General features: G+C 39.4%; 13 protein-coding genes across 13 annotated transcripts; 6 read left to right on the top strand and 7 right to left on the bottom strand.

The window, feature by feature from the left end:
* Positions 1–415: 415 nt before the first annotated feature.
* NEHOM01_1304 (uncharacterized protein) lies at positions 416–2083 on the bottom strand (the record flags this gene model as incomplete). Its single annotated transcript, XM_051490182.1, has 1 exon — positions 416–2083. The coding sequence occupies one exon, from the start codon at positions 2081–2083 to the stop codon at positions 416–418; it is 1668 nt and encodes a 555-aa protein (XP_051346142.1).
* A 1353-nt stretch (positions 2084–3436) lies between these two features.
* Positions 3437–4468, top strand: NEHOM01_1303 (uncharacterized protein; the record flags this gene model as incomplete). Its single annotated transcript, XM_051490181.1, has 1 exon — positions 3437–4468. The coding sequence occupies one exon, from the start codon at positions 3437–3439 to the stop codon at positions 4466–4468; it is 1032 nt and encodes a 343-aa protein (XP_051346141.1).
* Positions 4469–4722: 254 nt separating this feature from the next.
* On the top strand, positions 4723–5205 carry NEHOM01_1302 (uncharacterized protein; the record flags this gene model as incomplete). Its single annotated transcript, XM_051490180.1, has 1 exon — positions 4723–5205. One exon carries the CDS (start codon positions 4723–4725, stop codon positions 5203–5205), a length of 483 nt encoding a protein of 160 aa, XP_051346140.1.
* A 132-nt stretch (positions 5206–5337) lies between these two features.
* Positions 5338–5640, bottom strand: NEHOM01_1301 (uncharacterized protein; the record flags this gene model as incomplete). The annotated part of the gene is made up of 1 exon (XM_051490179.1): positions 5338–5640. The coding sequence occupies one exon, from the start codon at positions 5638–5640 to the stop codon at positions 5338–5340; it is 303 nt and encodes a 100-aa protein (XP_051346139.1).
* A 17-nt stretch (positions 5641–5657) lies between these two features.
* NEHOM01_1300 (uncharacterized protein) lies at positions 5658–6101 on the top strand (the record flags this gene model as incomplete). Its single annotated transcript, XM_051490178.1, has 1 exon — positions 5658–6101. One exon carries the CDS (start codon positions 5658–5660, stop codon positions 6099–6101), a length of 444 nt encoding a protein of 147 aa, XP_051346138.1.
* Positions 6102–6119: 18 nt separating this feature from the next.
* NEHOM01_1299 (uncharacterized protein) lies at positions 6120–9179 on the top strand (the record flags this gene model as incomplete). The annotated part of the gene is made up of 1 exon (XM_051490177.1): positions 6120–9179. One exon carries the CDS (start codon positions 6120–6122, stop codon positions 9177–9179), a length of 3060 nt encoding a protein of 1019 aa, XP_051346137.1.
* Positions 9180–9422: 243 nt separating this feature from the next.
* NEHOM01_1298 (transcription initiation factor TFIID TATA-box-binding protein) lies at positions 9423–10022 on the bottom strand (the record flags this gene model as incomplete). Its single annotated transcript, XM_051490176.1, has 1 exon — positions 9423–10022. The coding sequence occupies one exon, from the start codon at positions 10020–10022 to the stop codon at positions 9423–9425; it is 600 nt and encodes a 199-aa protein (XP_051346136.1).
* Positions 10023–10490: 468 nt separating this feature from the next.
* On the bottom strand, positions 10491–11972 carry NEHOM01_1297 (uncharacterized protein; the record flags this gene model as incomplete). Its single annotated transcript, XM_051490175.1, has 1 exon — positions 10491–11972. The coding sequence occupies one exon, from the start codon at positions 11970–11972 to the stop codon at positions 10491–10493; it is 1482 nt and encodes a 493-aa protein (XP_051346135.1).
* A 49-nt stretch (positions 11973–12021) lies between these two features.
* NEHOM01_1296 (uncharacterized protein) lies at positions 12022–12957 on the top strand (the record flags this gene model as incomplete). The annotated part of the gene is made up of 1 exon (XM_051490174.1): positions 12022–12957. The coding sequence occupies one exon, from the start codon at positions 12022–12024 to the stop codon at positions 12955–12957; it is 936 nt and encodes a 311-aa protein (XP_051346134.1).
* Positions 12958–13336: 379 nt separating this feature from the next.
* On the top strand, positions 13337–14236 carry NEHOM01_1295 (TBC1 domain family member 2; the record flags this gene model as incomplete). Its single annotated transcript, XM_051490173.1, has 1 exon — positions 13337–14236. One exon carries the CDS (start codon positions 13337–13339, stop codon positions 14234–14236), a length of 900 nt encoding a protein of 299 aa, XP_051346133.1.
* Positions 14237–14383: 147 nt separating this feature from the next.
* Positions 14384–15076, bottom strand: NEHOM01_1294 (uncharacterized protein; the record flags this gene model as incomplete). Its single annotated transcript, XM_051490172.1, has 1 exon — positions 14384–15076. One exon carries the CDS (start codon positions 15074–15076, stop codon positions 14384–14386), a length of 693 nt encoding a protein of 230 aa, XP_051346132.1.
* A 654-nt stretch (positions 15077–15730) lies between these two features.
* On the bottom strand, positions 15731–17422 carry NEHOM01_1293 (uncharacterized protein; the record flags this gene model as incomplete). The annotated part of the gene is made up of 1 exon (XM_051490171.1): positions 15731–17422. One exon carries the CDS (start codon positions 17420–17422, stop codon positions 15731–15733), a length of 1692 nt encoding a protein of 563 aa, XP_051346131.1.
* A 457-nt stretch (positions 17423–17879) lies between these two features.
* NEHOM01_1292 (uncharacterized protein) lies at positions 17880–19033 on the bottom strand (the record flags this gene model as incomplete). Its single annotated transcript, XM_051490170.1, has 1 exon — positions 17880–19033. A coding segment is annotated over one exon (1154 nt), but the record flags the coding sequence as incomplete, so codon positions are not given.

The following is a 19033-nucleotide window of genomic DNA, read 5'->3' as shown; positions in this document are numbered from 1 at the left end:
CGACCAATACTAATTTCTAACAAGACATAATCAGATTGGACACTCTTCGGATTTATTGACTAAAGCATCAACATTGGCTATGACATACACAACACCTAAACTTCCGTCTCATAACATCAAGTTAGTACCTTCTGAAACCAAATCCATTCTGTATCTATAGTTTGGAATTGCACTCTACCAATCTCTAGCCCAGCTCGAATAATACCTTCACTCTTAGAACTACAGATGAAGAATAACGACATGTTGACTTGTGTGTCTCTCGTGTGAAGCATATTGCAATGCAACTGAGATAGTTTAAGGGCCCGTGATCTTTACTAGTAAATAATGTCGTATATTGAGCACCACATTAGCCCGATAACCACTGATGTTATAATAGTTGTGAGCTAGGCTAGTATTAGCTAAACGGTATCTTTATTCAACTAATCGAGCACCTGTGGCGTTTGTTTGAGGGTATATGTTCTTGTATTAATTGAGGGAAACGCTTTAGAAATAAATCATGGTTGTTAATACACGATTTGTCTTCACGGAGTAAGTGTAGTTCTTTATAGGTTATAGAGGGCTCGGGTGATTTCTTGCGAGTAGAGCGCTTGCTACTAAGATTGGAACGAGATCGGGCTTTGCGTATTTTAAGAGTATCTCTGGGCTTTTTGTGCTTGTATGGAATGAGTTCGTTTGGAATATTATCTATCCAAAGAGAAGCAACAACAGCAGGACCTTTAAGACTAGATGTAAGATAGGAGACTAGAACGTCGTAGGAAAGCCTTAGAGAACCGGTCAACTCTGACCGGGCGTTATCAGGAGGCATTAAATAATCATCAAGATTAACGACCATGATGTTTTCTGGCGCATGCACCAGATCTTCGGGGTAGAGAGTAGTGATAGCTATAGACGCCCAGGTCGCTCGGCTCTTGTCTTCCTTAATGTGCGCAGATGATCGGAGCGTATGATACTGAATAATTATGGGAAGGACAATGGTAGTATTGAGGTTCCGAACCTCTATGGTGAGACTATAGCCACACTCCCACGTTATATCATTAAGGAAGTTTATCTTGGTCATTAAAGGGGCATGTAGGCATAACTGTGTTAGTCTAAAATGAGCTACTAGTGGCCAAATAATCTGTTGGACGGGTGTAGTGAGGTGCTGGAGAGTCAAGAAAAGGCTACACTTATCCCGACAGATTTGTTTGATTTGATCTTGGAAGACCTGTTGTAACTTTTTAATATCGAGCGGGTGTATGTATGAACTAGTTCCTTCACTGAGAGTATCTAGACTGATTCTTATAGCAGTTTGATTCGCAGGATGGATAAATTCTATAAGGGGTTCAAATATGGTTAAGCATTTAGATATAATCAGAAGCCACTCAGCATAGTTGGTATTCTTAATTGTAATAGACCAATCGTTGATTTGAATCATACTGAACTTATCTAAAACCCGCAGTAACTTATTTATATCATTCTTCCGCCAATCCTTATTTATATGGCAATTACACTCCCATTGCTGGTGGCAACAGTACAGTTCATGCTTATCTGAATCAGGGGATTTTCGGTGTATAAACCATCTCTGATCATTAGCAGTGTTGGTTGATAACCCTTCTTTATGTTCTTCTATCTTTATAAACTTCCAAAATAGCACACTCTCCTCTTTATTTAGAATATGACTCCAATCAGTTTGTTGCGGGTTGCCGAGATTAGCAAAACCTGTGCTGCTACTCGCGAGGGAGGATTGAATGGCTAGACTGGCATTATTAACTTCTGTAATTTGTGGTAGAGCTGGTTGAGCCATCCCTCGATAACCAGTCCTTGACCCACTACTCTTTATGTTAGCTTGTCCTGGTATTCTTGGTGCTGGTCTGTGTGCTTGGCCTTCTAAATGAGCAGTTGATGTTGAATTAGGTGTTTCATTGGGTTGGGAGGAAGTTTCATTGAGTTGGGAGGAAAAGTCCCACCAACTCATTTTAAGTGCATCAGTCAAGCCTCTATCTGGCGGGCTCTCATCTAAACCACACCAAACAGTGCATAAACCAACAACTAACCAAACTACTAGATAGAGATTCAACCAGCATTCATTAAACACTCGACTCATTTTATAAATTGTTATCTTTGTGCGCATTTATAGCCCAATTATGATATTAAATTAGTGAACAAGGGATAGTAGGGTTGTATATGGCTAGTCAGAACCAAATAATGTAGAGAGCCACTAGACACTGACTCACTGCTCCCACCACCACATCAGGGTCCCTGGCGTGTATGTACTCTATTCAAGACTCATTACGTTAGCTAAACTAGCAACCCTAACCCACATTCTGATCAGAATAAAAAGCTATATTTTAGATAAGATATCTTAAATTGTCTTGGTTATTATGGCGTTGAAGAGGTTCACCACACTCTTTACTACTAATTATGAGATGATTGACCTTTATTTTTACACGAGATAATTGCTAGGACAAAGAACTGTACTACTTATCGAAAGTTTTGAAACATCTTATGAGAAAATCTTTGAATTTGATATCTCAATTCGAAATTATAAATACAGCTCAGAATTGAAGAGGATCGGAGAGGAAACAAAGATAGAGGGAAACTTGCGAAATAGATGCAAGCGAGATGTATCTTGAGGTTCTATATGCGAAGGTTTAGAGATTAGCCTAAAATTCGAACTTCTTAGAAGTTAACTATCGAATCCAAAAGCATCATGTGCATGAATAGAGAAGAAGAGTATCCAGCTACGACAATATCTCTGGTAGAGCACTACTAATTGACAGACTATAATCCATTGATTATGTATAACATAGTATTTGGGTTAGTATTGCATTTAAGACTATTGCAAAGTGGCTAACTTCAGGGAATAAACTCAGAATCCGAGCAGGCCCGTCCGTTAATAAGCAAGAGAAAGATGGAAGTCACGAATAAGCACTCGAAGGAAAAGAAAAAGCGCGTCTCTATCTACATCATAAACCCATGCAATCCAAATTATTGGATGACGTCAAGCTAATAAGTGAGAAAAGAGAAAGAGTGACAGATAGAAGTATCAAAGGAAAAGGCACTAAAGAGTGCACTTAAAGTATTCACAGCCATCACCGTAAAGGAAATAATACAAAGAAGAGTTTCAATACTAACCCAATACTTCACTAAGCGAGAGGAATGTCAGATTAATTCCAAAGAACAAGAAGTACGAAGACATCTATCTACAGAAGCAAGTCAAGTATTTAAATAGGGCAGAACATTAAGCCCGTCTACCATCCAAATGGAGTTAGAAATTAGATTAGCCTCAACTAACCATACATCCTCAACATAACACACTCAATACTAACAAAACACCAACCCAATCTGTTTAATAATATTTAAGCCCTAACTCACTAAGTTGACTTGTTTAATGTTATATAAACATCAAAACTAAGATAAGTCATTTATAGAAGTTTTGGAAAATAAATAAAGAAACATGTCTAATTCGAATATTCAACCGGAAATAGAACCATCTATTGAACCAAAGAAGAAGTTAGAACTTGGTGCTAATCTTTATTGTATCGAACCTAAGGAACTTCCTCTGATTGATAAGACCTCTACTGAGTATAAAGAAGTCTCTAGTCTTTATTTCACGACTGAGTTTTGGAAAGCTCTGGCTTATAAGGAAGGTGCTTATACTAACTTTGCCTGTATAGCACCTTTAGTAGGAATTACACCTTTACTAATATCTACTGACATTTACTATAATAGAACGGCCTTTGTACTTTTCTCAATGTACTATGCAGTTGCTATTCTGTTTATCAAGAACCTTATCTATTGGTGGATTTGTTTGCGATCGCTTAAACGCAAGTACCGTAAGACTATGCTTAAAGAGATCTTTACACCAACGCATTTAGTTATGAATGCTGCTTCTTTTGCTGCAATGGTGGCTGGTTTGGCCATTATTGCGTACTACGTTGCTCTTGGTGACCGACATATTTCTAACTTACTATTACATGATAAGAGTTCGCGTTTGGAAACTCCAGAGATGGAGTTGATTCCTTGGCTCACTAAAACTGTACATTCCTATGTTGGAGTAGCTTTTGTGTACTTGACTATACTTGGTACAAGTGTTTTCATCTTTATGACCGACAAAATAGATAAGGTAAGTAATAGTGTAGTGCGTAAGCACCAGTATAAGTGGAAGATTTGCATAGTTATTACTGGGACTCTTTGTATCTTTGTTGAACGTCAAGCTAGTTTATTCATCCATAATCAGAAATCGTTTATTGATGCATGTTTATCTACTGGTTTTATCGCCTTTACTCTTTGTTTCTTCTATGGGTTTGTTGTTTTCCTGAAAGAGACTAAGCAAGGCACTATTGTCTTCCCTAAGCGCCTACGGCATATTCAAAACCGAATTGAAGAAACATCAGAAATCGTTCTGAACATTCTGTGTACTGCTCTTATTCTAGGTGTTGGTTGGTTTACTCTTTTACAGATAGCTAATGATCAGTGGTTTGAATAAGTTACAACCAAGTTGAGTTCGTATTGAGTTTGTAGTTGGATTGAGTTGGTTTGTAGTTGGTGTTGAGTTTGTAGTTGGGTTGAGTTCAATCAAGTGAGTTCAATAATTCATCCTAATACCACCCCAATCTTAACATAATACCACCCCAATCCCATTTCAATACCACCTCAATCGAATACCAACTCAATCGAATACCAAATTAATCCAAACTAACAGCCATCACTAACAAATAAACACTCTTGTTTACATCCATTATGACTTGTGAAGCTTTCATTTCACCTAATGTCGAGTGGTCTTTAGAACCCTCCACATGGTTTGGCCAAACTCTTCTTACTGCGACTGTCTGGTTCATTCTCTACCAAATCTTCTCTAAAACCACCGCCTGGACTCTTACTATCTGGCTTTACAACATAGTTACGTTTGTGTTCTTCCATGCTATTCTTGGTGATCCATTCAACCAAGAGTATTCCGGATTTACTTTCTGGGAACAACTTATGATCCAACTCAAAGGTTCTTCCGGTATGACTTTCTTTACCGTCTTCCCAATTGTTCTCTTTCTATGTGGAGCCCGTCTCGCCAAATTTAACAACTTCCTTTTTGTCATCAATCTCTCCTCACTAATCATAGCCGTTCTCCCCAAACTCATCATTTACATCAGGTACTACCGCCAAGCCAAATGTCCCCAATCCACTCGGTCTTCCAAACCCAAGCGCAAGGACAAGAAATCCAAAAGCTAACTTACTACTACCCCACCCACTACCTCACCACCTAACCCAACAAAACCCACCCCAACCCACCTAACCAACCACATACAAAACCAACTTAATCTAATACACTGCCTTTCGGCCTTTATTTACTATCTAGTCCCTCTAGATCTGCAAGAATGCCGACGCCTCCAATAAATCCAAAGTTTCATCTTCACCTACTATAAAGTCCTCTACCTCCCCTTCTTTCTGATGGTACTTACTCTTGTACCAAAGATACTCTACTACCCGAATTAAAGTCTTTTGCGCTATCGGTAAATGCACTGATGAATGTAAAGACTCTAAAAATGCACTCTCATCAACTAATTTCTTGAGGATTTCACACTCACATATAATCCGGTATGGCACACTAATTCCAGTCCCTCCACTGCCAATAAGCGTAATCTCGTCAGTCTCATTTCTAACCATAACAAATATTTTGCAGTATGGGGGCTATTGTATTCCAGAGCATTGAAACTCATATCAGAATTCCAATCAAACCAATTCATTTGAGTGATATTGCTGCATCCGTTTACTCTTTCTTGAATCTCTTCTTAGGAAGGTATATTAAGATGCTTAGAGGCATAGTTATTTGTTATAATGGCGATATTTCAGTTTTACAAGAAGCCGGTACAATCGATAATTTAGGCGAAGTTGTTTATTACAAAGTAGCCGTTGAGTTCGTAATCATGCGTATAATTATAAACCAACCATGTACTGGTCTAGTAGAAGGTACTACAACTGATGATAATCAAGTTGAACTTTTAGTTCATGGCATCTTACCAGTCAAGGTCCCAGCAGATGGCCGAACACGTCATGGCTGGCAGACTTTCGTCATAACTAAGATAAATATCGGCCAGATAGTAGCCCAGGGTATCTTTATAGATTAAACGATTTTTATATTTTACATGTGTATTACTAAGTTAGCATTTATCAAAGACAAATTGGTGAAATCCAAGTCCGGATCGGTTATTAAAGTGTTTAAGGAAGGTTTACTAGTTAAAGAAGATAGTGGTACTTTAGGACTTTGTTCCGTATTTAGTGGTATTTCCCCAAGTAGTACTAAAAGTAGTGATAATAGTACCAAAAGTACTATTGAAAGTAGTAGTACTATTGAAAGTAGTAGTGATAAGGAGTGGACAGAGGTTGGAGATGAGTTGGTAGAGTATAAGATAAGTAATTCATTGGGTCCTGTACGGACGGGAAGAGTTAAGAACTTATCTGATCTGGATAAGAGTGGGGCTGTTCAAGTTGTAGGAAAGTACTGGGTAGTAAGAATAGGTAGTGAAGTTGTAGTTAGAGAAGTAGAAGGTGATTTAGAAGTATGGCGAGGAGAGGCTGAACGGTATACTCTTTCTGAACAAGGTTTATTACTAGAACAAGGAAATGAGTTGAGTTTGTATAGTTTAGGTGAATTTACTAAGCCATTATGGCGTAAAGAGTTAAGTAAGTCAAGTAGAGAAGTATTCTTGCGTGGACTGATTGTACTTGTCTTTTGGCCGGCTGATGAGAAAGTCTTGATTATAAGTAGTAGTAGGAGTGAAGAAGGTAAGATTGAAGAAGTTTCATTAGATATTCTGATGGATCTTTATGAACCTGATTGTGGTAATTATGTAGTTGGATGGGCCACTAATATTGGACCGATTAAAGACTTACTAGTAATTGGTCATAGTAAATCGCCTGATTTTGTTTATGTAATTAAGGATGACGTCAGTACTCGTCTTTTATCAGAAGTAGATGAGTTAAAGTGTTTAAAGGTTCCTATGGAGGAAGAACTAGTTGGTTTACATACGATTGAAGCTAGTATTTTACCAGATATGAATGATGAAGATCAAGAGATTATTCAAGGACCTACTTTTATTGTTGAGAGTACTAGTCAACTCGTACTGTACTATCTTATGGCCGAAGTGACTAAACCTGAGTTGTATCTTCATACTCGCCGTAAACAACCCCAGCCATGTCCCATTTCTACTTCCACTTCCACTTCTACTACTCCCAGTACTACTAATACTACCCCCGTCTTAACTACTACTAATCCAGTTGAAACTAACCCAATACTAACCCCATCTTTATCTCAAAGTCAAAATAACAATTTAGATAGTAACATATCTAACCACCCAGTAAGTCAATCCAGTCCATCTTCCCTCGAATCTTCACCTCTATTCAGTTCATCCAGTACTTCAGAAGATTTAAGCCAACTTACTAAAGGCAATACTTCCGAGGATTTAAGCCAACTTACTAAAGGAGTAGCTAATCTTAAACTATCTAATAGTACCGATACTCCTACACTCTCTGCTACACCTACTACTCCCACACTCTCTACATCTACTACTCCCACACTCTCTACACTCTCTACTCCTACTACACCTAATACACCTGTCACTCCTATTATGTTCGGTTCAAGTCCTAATCTAACCCCACGCTCTCTAGCTACTCCAGCCCCTATTCCCATTCCTTCACCCCAACCAACCCGAGTAGATAAACTTGAAGATCAAACCAAAGAATTAGATGAGTTCTTCCAACCAATGTTCACTCAACTCCTCAACCAAGTTAAAGAAATACGATCAACCACTACTTCTTGCCAAACTAATCTTCATAAAATCAAGACTCCCTCCTCTACTCCTCCCCAACCCACTCAAACTACCAATTGTCTCTCCGGTATTGATGAACTAACCATCCTCATTACTGATGAACTTACCGCCCTTAAAGAAGTAGTCAAAGAACATCAAGCCACCACTAAAACCAAAACAAACATCATTCTCCAGCAAATCAGAGAAAAACTAGATCTAGCTACGCAACGTCTCAACCAACCCATTCCTAATAAATGGCCTGAAATCGAAGCCATCAATACCAAAATCACCAAAACATTCAAAATTTCCAATCAATCAAACCATCATTCCGATATTATCTCACCCAACGATCTAAAAGTCTTCACTACTCCCCTCAATATTCCTCCCCCTTCACTCACTCCTATCACTCTAGATTCCAACCATACCAAGAAGAGACAAAATACTATCCAAGTCCTTGAAGAGTGTCTTGCCAAACTCAAAATCTCCCCAACCCCAACTGATTCCATTCTCGATCATATCTTCCAAAACTCAGCCACCAAAACCCTTCTCTCCCATAAACCAGCTCCTATTCCCACCCCTACTCCTACTCCCCCAACTACCACTACTACTACCACTACTACCACTACTACCACTACTCCTCTCACCAGACCTACATTAACTACTACTACACCAACTACTACTACCTCGAAGTTAACTACTCCCAGCTTTGCTAAACCTAACCCACTAATGGCTACTACTACTACTACTACTACTACTCCTACTACTACTACTACTACTACTCCTACTCCTATTACTACTACTACTCCTACTCCTACTCCTCCTACCAGACCATTATTTGCTTCAACCTCTAGTAATACCAACTTATTTGATATCCCACCCCCACCTACCCCACCTCCACACCTAGCCGCAGCCATGGGCCGATTCAGCAAGATCTTCCCTAATATTACCCCCACCTCTTCCAATAATCCACCCGGCCAGTCTTCTTATACAACATTTGACTCCAATCCTTTTTGCTCATCCGCTACTCCACCTAATTCTACTTTATCTAAATCTACTCCACCCAACCCCATTCCCTTTGGTTATAACTTCCCACCTCCACCTCCACCCCCACTCTTCTTTCCTTTCTCCACTCAACCCAACACCACTCAACCCAACACCACCACTACACCCCAACCACTCGGTCTTAACTCTCTAGCTAATCCTCTTCTTTCCAAGCCCAATAACACTATCTCTCTTCTTCGTCCCTCCAACTCCTCCCAATCTAACAACTCCTCCCAATCTAACAACTCCTCCCAATCTAACAACTCCACCCAATCCAACAATACCACCCAACCTAACAATCCTAACCCAACTCAACCCAATTCCAAAGGATCTCTCTCCTTCCTCTTCAAGAAATAGATAGCACTAGTTAAGTTTTGTTTTATTTTGTTTTGATCTAAACCCCATATCAAATTATTCAATCTAATGGCAACTTAATACCTACTGGCAACTTAGCACAACTTAACCCAACTCCACCCCACCCCACACCAATACCTAAACTAACCCAACTCAACCCCACCTAACCCCACTCTAACTAACTATTAAATCATATCAAAATCTACTTACTCTTATCTTTATTGAGATAGATCGACTATACATACACTAGGCCTTCCGGTACTGTTTAAGCACTGGATAAATATTCTCAAAGGCCTGGTATATCTCCTCGCGATGTTTAGCTCCAGTCAAAACAACCTTACCAGATACAAAGACTAACAAAACAATCTTAGGCTTAACCATCCTATAAATCAACCCAGGAAATAACTCCGGTTCATAACTACTATAATTACTATGTCCAAATACTAAACCTTCTAATCTAATACTAAATCTCGTATCACAACTACTAACTATATTTTGAATCTTAAACTCAGTAAAACGAACTGGATACCCCAGTCTTCTAATAATTATACTGTACTTTTTAGCAGCCATTTTAGAGTCTTCTTCAGACTTAGCTCCAGTTACTACCATTTTACCCGAAGCAAAGATAAGAGCAGTAGTTCTGGGCTTTCTTATCCTTATAATAACTGCTGCAAACCGTTTAGGATTATATTCGGCATTTCTAGCACCTAAAGCTATAGCTTTTAAGTCTAAGCGACAGCAGAGATTAACTGTAGCTACTATATTTTGAATGGTAGGAATTAGGCCAGAAGGATGCTTGCTTAAATCAACGCTTTCTTCTAGTGCTAAATGCTCCTCTCTTTCCATGTTAAAATAAAAATAAAAGGCATAACTTATGTATTAGATTGAGTTGGGGTTGAGTTGGAGTTGGTGTTGGGTTGGGGTTGAGTGGAGTAGTAGTGATTTTGGATTAGGATTTGATTTGATTGGGTTGAGTTGGTGTTTGGGTTTGATTTTTGTTTTTGTTTTTGTTAAGATAAGATTTAGTTTATATTGGGTTAGGTTGGTGTTGAGTGGTGTTGGTGTGGTGTGGAGTGGAGTAGGGGTGAGTGGGGTGAGATAGATAAGACTTAGAATTAGAATTAGAATTAGAATTGGAGTTGGAGTTGGAATTGGAGTAAATTCAAAATTCACAAATATTGATATGGTATGAGATATAGTATGAGATATGGTATTTTAGTTTAACTAAGTCTTATCTATTTTGATTTACAAAAACCTTAGAATGTTCTTACAAAAACCTATACTAACTTAATCTAATCAGTTCCTAAATGTTGATTAGATTTGCTTTTCGGCTACCTCCCAGATTTTAACTTCTCCATCTTGTGAACCAGATAGGAGAAGTGTTTTGTTATTCACAATTGTGCCTTCGATAGCACTGACGGAAACTTTATGCGCTGGGAAGAGACTTACCCGTTTGCCAGTTAGTTCATAGACTGCTTGGTATCCCCCTAGGAAGAGTCGATCGCCTACTAGACAGACCGATTGAATATGTTCGGCTGGTAAAGGTAAACTACGGACATCCCGGAAATCTGGACTAAAGATCAGAACGGCATCTGTAACTACTACGACTGAACCACTAGGCGTACGACAGGAAGCTACAGCTGCTCGATCAGCAATATCACGTGGAGTTGCCATTGATTCCGGATTGAATAAAACTACTCCAGTCATATCACAAATAACAACCGCCGCATCAGATTTAACAAACATTGATTTGATAGTTTTACGTAAAGCAAAAGAAGCTACACATTCTCCCTCCATACTCCACATCCTTAATTCTCCATCTATTCCTATAGTATACACTTTACTCTCACTAAAATCAACGGCCTTTACTGATGACCTATGCCCACGTAATGATAACAATAAAGAAACCTCTATCTTTTCTGGACCTCTAATTGCCCTATAAACTTTAGCTTCCCTATCTAATGATGCTGAACCAAAAATAAGTCCTTCTTCTTTACCCTCCTTAATTCGTACTTGCGAAATAGCCATCGTATGGGGCTCAAACCGAGCTACATCACTTAAATTAGTCAAATCAACTACACAGATAGAAGCATTAGCACTACCAACTACTAAAATCTTCCGCCGTTGACAAATAGCCATACTAGTAATCTTCTGCTGGTGTAAAGCCAGTCTAGATACTTCCTTAGCCGGTAATTGTACACTAGGAGTCTTCCGGGGCTGACTCACTGGTTCGTCTATCTCTAAAATAGTATTAAGTAAATCACCTTCCCTTCCTCCTTTCTTACTCCCTAAACCTCCTCCACCACTACTATTACCTCCACTACTACTATTACCTCCACTTCTTCTGCCAGTCTCACTATCTCTCAGTCCATCTCTTAATCTACTACTACTACTACCATCACTATCCCTCATTCTTCCTCCTGCACTGCTAGTACTGCCAGCCTCACTATCTCTCATTCCATCTCTCAATCTACTACTACTACCATCACTATCTCTTAATCCAGTCTTGCCAAGTACTGCATCTATCTTCCCAGTTAGACCAGTAGGTGCTGCCCGACCAGAACGTACATTATACAAATCATTAAAGGCCATAAACCAATCTAAAAGGGCTGAAGATCCTTGTGTAATATTAATCTGAGTTACATCACCTTCAACTCTAAATACTTTTGCAGTCCCAGCATATCTTTTCTTGACCAGGTATTCATAGATAAGGGCATTAAGTACTGTGGTATTAATATAGGACTCATTTTCAACGCTATCTTTAGTATCATCTTGGCTAAATCTCCCGTCGTGCATTTTGCTTAATTAAATGTAAATATTAATAGGAGATTATGGCAGAGTTTTAATGGATATCGTATCAAGTCGTTATCGTACTGAAGTTTCTGTTGAAGGTATAATTAGATATTTACTTAAAGATTTACTTATGGGTTTAGATAAGGGTTTAGATAAAGGTTTGGCTGGGGGTTTAGATGAGAATTTAGATGGGAATGGGGTTGGGGTGAGTAATTTAAAAGAAGTACTAGTGATGACGTCATTGAAAGAAGAACGGGATAGATTGGAAAGTATAGTTGGATCGGAAGGGGTGAGTGTTATGCGGATGAAGGAAGGGTTACAGAGTATTAGAACGGGTCGGAAATGGCAAGTAGTTATAATTGATGGGTTTGAGACGGTGGCTGATTTAGGCTGGGCAGAAGAAGTCTTGGGGGTAGTGGAGAAGGAAAAAGTCCCGGTTGTGGTTGCAGTTGGCGCGGAGAGGGAAGAGGTGGAGAATTGGAAGGTCTTAGAAGGAGCAAGTAAATCTGGAGTGTTTAAAGTAAGAGGGAAGACCTTGGTGGAGAGAATGGGGGTTTTATTTGCCTTGACTAAGATGAAGCCAATGCGAGGACTGGCTGTAGTAGTAGAGAATGATCGGGAAATTAGAAGAGTAGGTGCATTTTTAGGAGCTTTTGGAGTGGGAGTGGCTGTACATCCGGAAAGAGTTATGGATGGAGTAGTGGGCGTATTTGGACCGGGGAGTTTAAGAGCACTAAGGTACAACTTAGTAGTGGACTTTACGGGAGAAGTAGATATGGGTAGTGTAGTTGTATTACAAGTAGGTGAGGAGGAAGGTGATTCGCCTGGTGATAGACGGTTTAGGGCTTTACTGGACCGGGCATTGGGGTACAAGTACCGAATAGAAAGTGTGTTGACTGCGATTACACCACCCGTCTTAAGTGGTCGTCAGGAAATGGATTTAGATATATTTAAGCACTTCCGTGGACCACTTAGACAGATACAATAAAAGCATACTTGCATTGAGTTGGTATTATGATTGGGTTATGATAAGATTAAGATTGGGTTGTGATTGAGTTGAGTTATGATTGAATTGTGATATGATAAGATAAGATCAAGTTGTATTGTATTGTATTATGATAAGATAAGATTAAGTTGAGTTATGCTTGAATTGTGATTGTGATATGATAAGATTAAGTTGAGTTGTGATAAGATTGAATTGAATTGCCAATAATACTTATAACCCAATCGAATGTCTTATACTTATTTGTGTTATCTGTGGTGAATAGTTAAAGCTATGTAATTCATTTCCTAAATGTTAAACAAAGAAGGACTGAGATAGAAAATGAAGGCTTTATTGACGCTTTAATATTTTATGGGGCGTAATAATGGAACGAGATAAGCGGGTTGGTGGTGTACAAAACATTAGAGAATTACGGGAGGCTGCTTGGTTTGGCTTGGGGGCTGGTGAAAGAAGTGCATCTTGGCTGATTCTATTGGATGTCTTAGGAGCAGATAGAGATAATTGGGAGGAACAGATGAAAAGTAGACGAGTGATTTATAATGGACTAGTACAGGGATTAGATAAACCAAGTGTATCGCCTGATATTCTATCGCCTTCTTTACTGCCACAAAAGATAGTCAAACAGATAGAGAAAGATATGGTGCGAATGGAGTCGGTCTTAGGAGAAACCTTGCGAGAACGGTGTTTGCGAGCTATGCGGATCTTTTCACGTAAGCATCCAGTTATTGGGTATGTTCAAGGAATGGGTGAGATATTTAAAGTGTTTTATGAGGTACATGCGGCTGAATACTCAGCCATAGATGCCGAAATGCTAGCTTACTTTTGTTTTGCCCGGATAGTAGGACAGGCTTTAGATTGTTTTGGATCGGGACAGCTAGGGATTGAACGATCAATTGAAGAGATTGACGAATTACTAGAGAAGTATGCTCAACGTGTTAAAGAGGTTTTAGTGCGTAAAGGAGTTGAAGTGAAGTACTTTGCTTATAATTGGATGTCTACTTTTATGTTTCGGGAGTTTGCTGATTATAAGAAGGTAATGGATGCTCACTTTTCCTTGGGTGTGCCGGGTTTCTTACGGTTTAACATTTCATTTGCCACTTCGGTGGTTATCTTTTTTAGGAAGGAGATTGCCAGAGATAGTTTTGAAGATATTCTGGGGTTGTTACAAAATCTGAATAGATACAAATGGGAGGCAGATGTATTAGATAAGATCTTATCCATGGCGTATATTCTCTATTCCGATGGCAGACTACAATTGGAATAGTATTAAGATAGTATTAAGATAGTACTTGGAATAGTATTAAGATAGTATTAAGATAGTACTTGGGGTAGTATTGTATTAGATACTGATATTGTGTAGGTTATTATGAGGGTTTAAAGATAGTATTTGCTTGAAATAAGTTGTTTATTGTTAGTGTTGAAGTATAGCTAGGCCCGTACTTGTGTATAAGCCAGTAGTTGAAATAAGAATTAGAGTTGCCTGCCATTTACAACGATGTATGCCTTTAGTTTGGACATTGTTCAAGAAGTAGATGAGGTTGATTGTATGGGCGGTGTGGCATAGGAAGAGTGGCATTAAAAGCCGAATGATAGGGCCTGGGCCAAGAACACCTCCAATAACATACTGGATAAAGAAGAAATAGAGATAAGAAACAAGATGGCTTAATAGTTCGCCAGTACCAATAATAATAATAAACTTAACAAAACGATAGGCAAATGAATGTCCTTTGTTTCCTTTGCTTATCATTAGATACGTAAAGAATATTGAGGTGAGTGCTGCCAATGAGAAGCAGAGGATAGTAAAGGTATATGGAGCTGCATTTGCTAAAGCCTCTGGGGATGGGTTCTCGCCTAGTAGTGGAATGTGCTTGTATAGTTGAGTAAGAACACCAGCAAATCCGAATAACCAAACAAGTACCAAGACGTATGGAATCCAGCCAGCTGCTACAAACTCTTTCTTCATTTGTTTGAGAGTATTTGGCTTGGGTTGGACTCCTCCTGTGTAGGGAGTTGTGTATCGGCCGGGAGTGCTTACTTCTTCGGTCCAAATAGACCCAGTATTTATATCTTGTATTCTTCGGTTAGTTTGATCTTGGCTTGTCATTGAGTCAAAATTTGACTTTGGTGCTTAAATAGTCAGAAATTAGCATTGATAAGAACTGTGTAGATTTGATCTGTTGATTTTGGGTTAGTATTGGGCTAGTAGTTGTAATCTTTTTAGTCTTTATTGTTTCTTAAGTGTTTGCTTTGTTGTAAATGGATTTAGGGTATGTTTTGGGATATATCTGTGTGTTTTAATGGGGACTTGGGTCTACGACATGATGGTAGCTTGCCTTTTATGGTAATTTCCTTTTATGGTAATTTTTTCGTGCAAAGCTTGATAGAAACACTGATATACAAAATGAATAATAAAAGGGGTTAATTAGCTAGTGTTCGTATGAATTAGTCTTGTGGTTAGTATTTTGATTAGTCTTGTGATTAGTATTGTGATTAGTATTACGATTAGAACTCCGGCTTAAGCCCATACTAAGCCAATACCAATCACAATACTAACCCCCAAATTAAGCCTAAACCAAACTCAACAATATGTAGTACGAGTTGGTATTAGTGAAAGGTGACATGGGCTTTTCATTTATTGAGGCCTTTTTGGGACTGTTTTGATAGCTATAGGCGCTATAATATTTTGTGCCGGATGAATAAGCTCTCAGTTATGTTGGTCTGAGTTGAAAGAGAAAGGATTACACTCGCTGAAAGTATACTATTGGACTATGGATGGGTTTTCTGGAGTTAAGGGCAATGGTTCTTGGTTGGTAATATCAACAGGGAGAGTTATGGTCGGAAGAGCCGTAGATACTGGAACTGGGAGCTTTTCATAAGCCCGAACAGCTTTGCCATCAAGTATTAGAGACATAGTACCATTCTCGGATATCGAGAAGTGTTCTCGAGTCGCATCAGCCAGAATCTTTTTCGGTACAATGTCACCTTGATAGAGTACGTGGTCATAACCCTTTTGAAGAGAGTCAAGTTTAACTTGTATGTCAGTGACAATCTGGTTCTTTTCGGCAGCTATGCCCGCAAGATTAGTTACCTTTTCTTGGGCGGCTTTTCGCATGCCATCGTTAGTTGCTTCTTTAAGACCGATTTCAGCACGAGTCAGCTTTTGAAACTCTTGATCCCAAGCAGCCTTAGCGGTCTCTAGTTCTTTGGTGGTTGTACTAATTTCAGTGGGGTAGTTAGGCCCGAGTTTCGCCAGGATAGCATTTTGTTCTTTCAAACTGGCAGTATTACGTTCGATCTCATCCTTGAGGCGGGTTATCTCCTTATTGATGACTTCTTGAAGCTTCTCAGTAGACGCATTGGGGAGGTCACGTTCGGCTGCAGCTAGCTGCTCTTTTTGTTCCTCCAGCCGCGCATTAATACCTTTAACCTGTTCCTCGGCGCTTGTTTTAGTGGTGTCGTAAGTCTCTTGGATCTTCTTTGCTTGGGCTTCCTTGGCAAGATTGAAATCGCTCTGAGCAAGGTCGTATTGCTCCTTGGTTGGTGGAAGAATCGTTCTGGTTAGATCTAAGTTAAGATTAACACGATTGGCTATTATAATGGCCCAGACAAGAAGACCAATCATGGCAAGAATAAGTAAGGCAACACATAAAAGACTAGGCCAGTTTTTAGACCAGGAGCTTTTACCAGTATTCTCATCCCTTTTCATACTAGATCTGATAATAGGGACAGTCATAAACCAAAGCGCAAATGCGGCCATGATGAAGCCGAAAGCAGTAAGACCAACACTGGTGATAGAAGCTATGCCGAAAATAGCAGCAAGAGCTGCAAAGAGCCCCCAAACAACTAAAAGGGCAGCAGAACCTCCAAGAATAGCTCCAACCGCAAGAACGCCAATGGCTAGACCTTGTTGCTTTTTATCAAGCTTATTTAGAGCCTGTTGTTTAGCACGGTAGAGTAGATAGGCCAATCCAATTGCGTAAACTATAGCAGCTACAACAACCATCCACATAAAGTGTGAATGAGCGCATGCAGCATCAATGCTTTCGTATGGTTGAACTGTATCTCGCACCACATTACCGGCAGTGAATGCAGCGTAGATAAACAGGAATAATGCGCTGGTCCAGGCACACATTGAGAGACAAACAAGTCTTTCTTCTTTCTTATCTAGTATAAGATTCTTTAGCATGTTTTTGGAATCAAGAGAGGCACCACCAGATCCCGAATGGTTAGATCTACGGGTGGTAATAGAAATATTACTCCCTGTCCGTGGAGCACTTTCATCTTTTTGTGGTGATGATTGAAGCATTATAATTACTTTTGAAAAAAAGGATGTAAATAGAGACAAAATTTCCTTTTTGGGTAATATTTCATATAGTTTTAGTTTTTTGACAAAGGAATATTGTGAAGATGAAAATAGTTTATTGATCAAAAGTGACTTTTTGTATATCATGCCAAAATATTCCAAATCACAGTTAATCTCACAATTTAGAGATTTCAAAACAAACACCAAAAAAAGAATAAAGATGTTTTACTGATATCTATATGACTAGTACTGCAAGCAAACTGTAATGCCGTCATACGACCACTACTTATTTCTCACAACGATCGGCCTAATCATTGGTAAACTACTCACTACTTAGTACACACTGCTTAGTAGTACTAATACTAATACTAACTTAATAGAATCGGGTGTTTTAACAAAAGGAAATTTGCCTATCTACAATTCGATATGACGTCATTCTCTCTCACACCGTCATATTTATCTAATAAAAGGTACCGGTGTTCGTATCAAGGAATGTCATTAATGAAGTATGTATTAGTTAAGATGGGCTTCGTATTAGGCACTATATTTATAGAATACCATTTAAGACGTTATAAGATTTATTCAAATAGCATAGCTTTAACACTTATGCATCGATTATATCATCAGCATCAGTAGGAAGGCGATATACTTTTTCGCCGTTCTCTGTTAAGATAAAGCTGGGTGTGGGATTAGATTGAGGAAGGGCACCAGACTGCGATGCATTAGGAGCGGAAACTAACAGTTTGTCTCCCACTTTCATTTCCTGGCCGTTGAACACGAGATATCTTGTGCCCTTCTCTGACAGGTTGTAGTCTGTATTGATAATCTCAGAGACACGCTTTTGCAGGGCAAGACTATCGTGATGAACAAGCTTGTCATAGGCTATGGTAGCCGAAGTATGATTGGCTTTGGCTTCTGCGGCAAGTTTCTTGCACTCGTCAAGAGCTTTCTCCAGCTGATCAGCCTTGCTCTGAAGTGCTGGCCGAGTGGCGTCAGTAGCGGCTTTAAGCTCATCAGTGGCGGCTGTCCATGCGCTAGTCTTATCGACCACGGCAGAATCAGCGTTGCGTAGAGTAGTAGAAAGCTTGTTGATTGTAGCGGGGTAATCAGGCCCGAGGGATTTGATGAGAGCGTTTTGTTGGTTAATAGTATCAGTGTGCTTGGTAATTTCAGCATTGAGGTTGGCAATCTTCGTATTAAGGGCTGCCTTGGCTTCATCTGTAACAGCATTGGATAGTTCGGTCTGGGTTTTGGCTAGCAAGTCATGTTTCTCGCTAAGTAGTTTGTTAGTGTCGGCGATCTTAGTCTCGGCAGCAGTTTTGCTAGTGTTGTATGCGGTTTGGAGTTCGTTTTCTCGAGCGGCCTTGGCTTGGGCGTAGTTAGTTGTAATAGTTTTCCACTGTTCATCAGTTGGGGGTATAATTGTTCTAGTCATATCTAAGCTAAGACCAACAACTCGAGCCAATAAGATAGCCCAAATAAGAAGAGCAATTACAGAAACCACAATAATGGCAACACAGGCAATGTTCTTTCGGTTCTTAATTAAGCCGTTCTGGTTTCTTTTCTCCTTATTGACAGTTGAAATGGTAACTTGAATTATCATATATCCAAGTGCAAACCCAGCCATAATTAAACCACCAGCAGCTAAGGTGATGCTAGTAATAGCAGCTACACCGGTAATGGCAGCAATTGCAGCACCAATTCCCCAAAAAACAAGCGGAATGGCCACACCACCTAGAATGGAAGCAGTCATGATAA

This window comes from Nematocida homosporus, assembly GCF_024244095.1.
Source record: "Nematocida homosporus strain JUm1504 chromosome Unknown 4477, whole genome shotgun sequence".
NCBI lineage: Eukaryota > Fungi > Microsporidia > Nematocida > Nematocida homosporus.
This window is presented reverse-complemented; position numbering and strand designations above follow the sequence as displayed.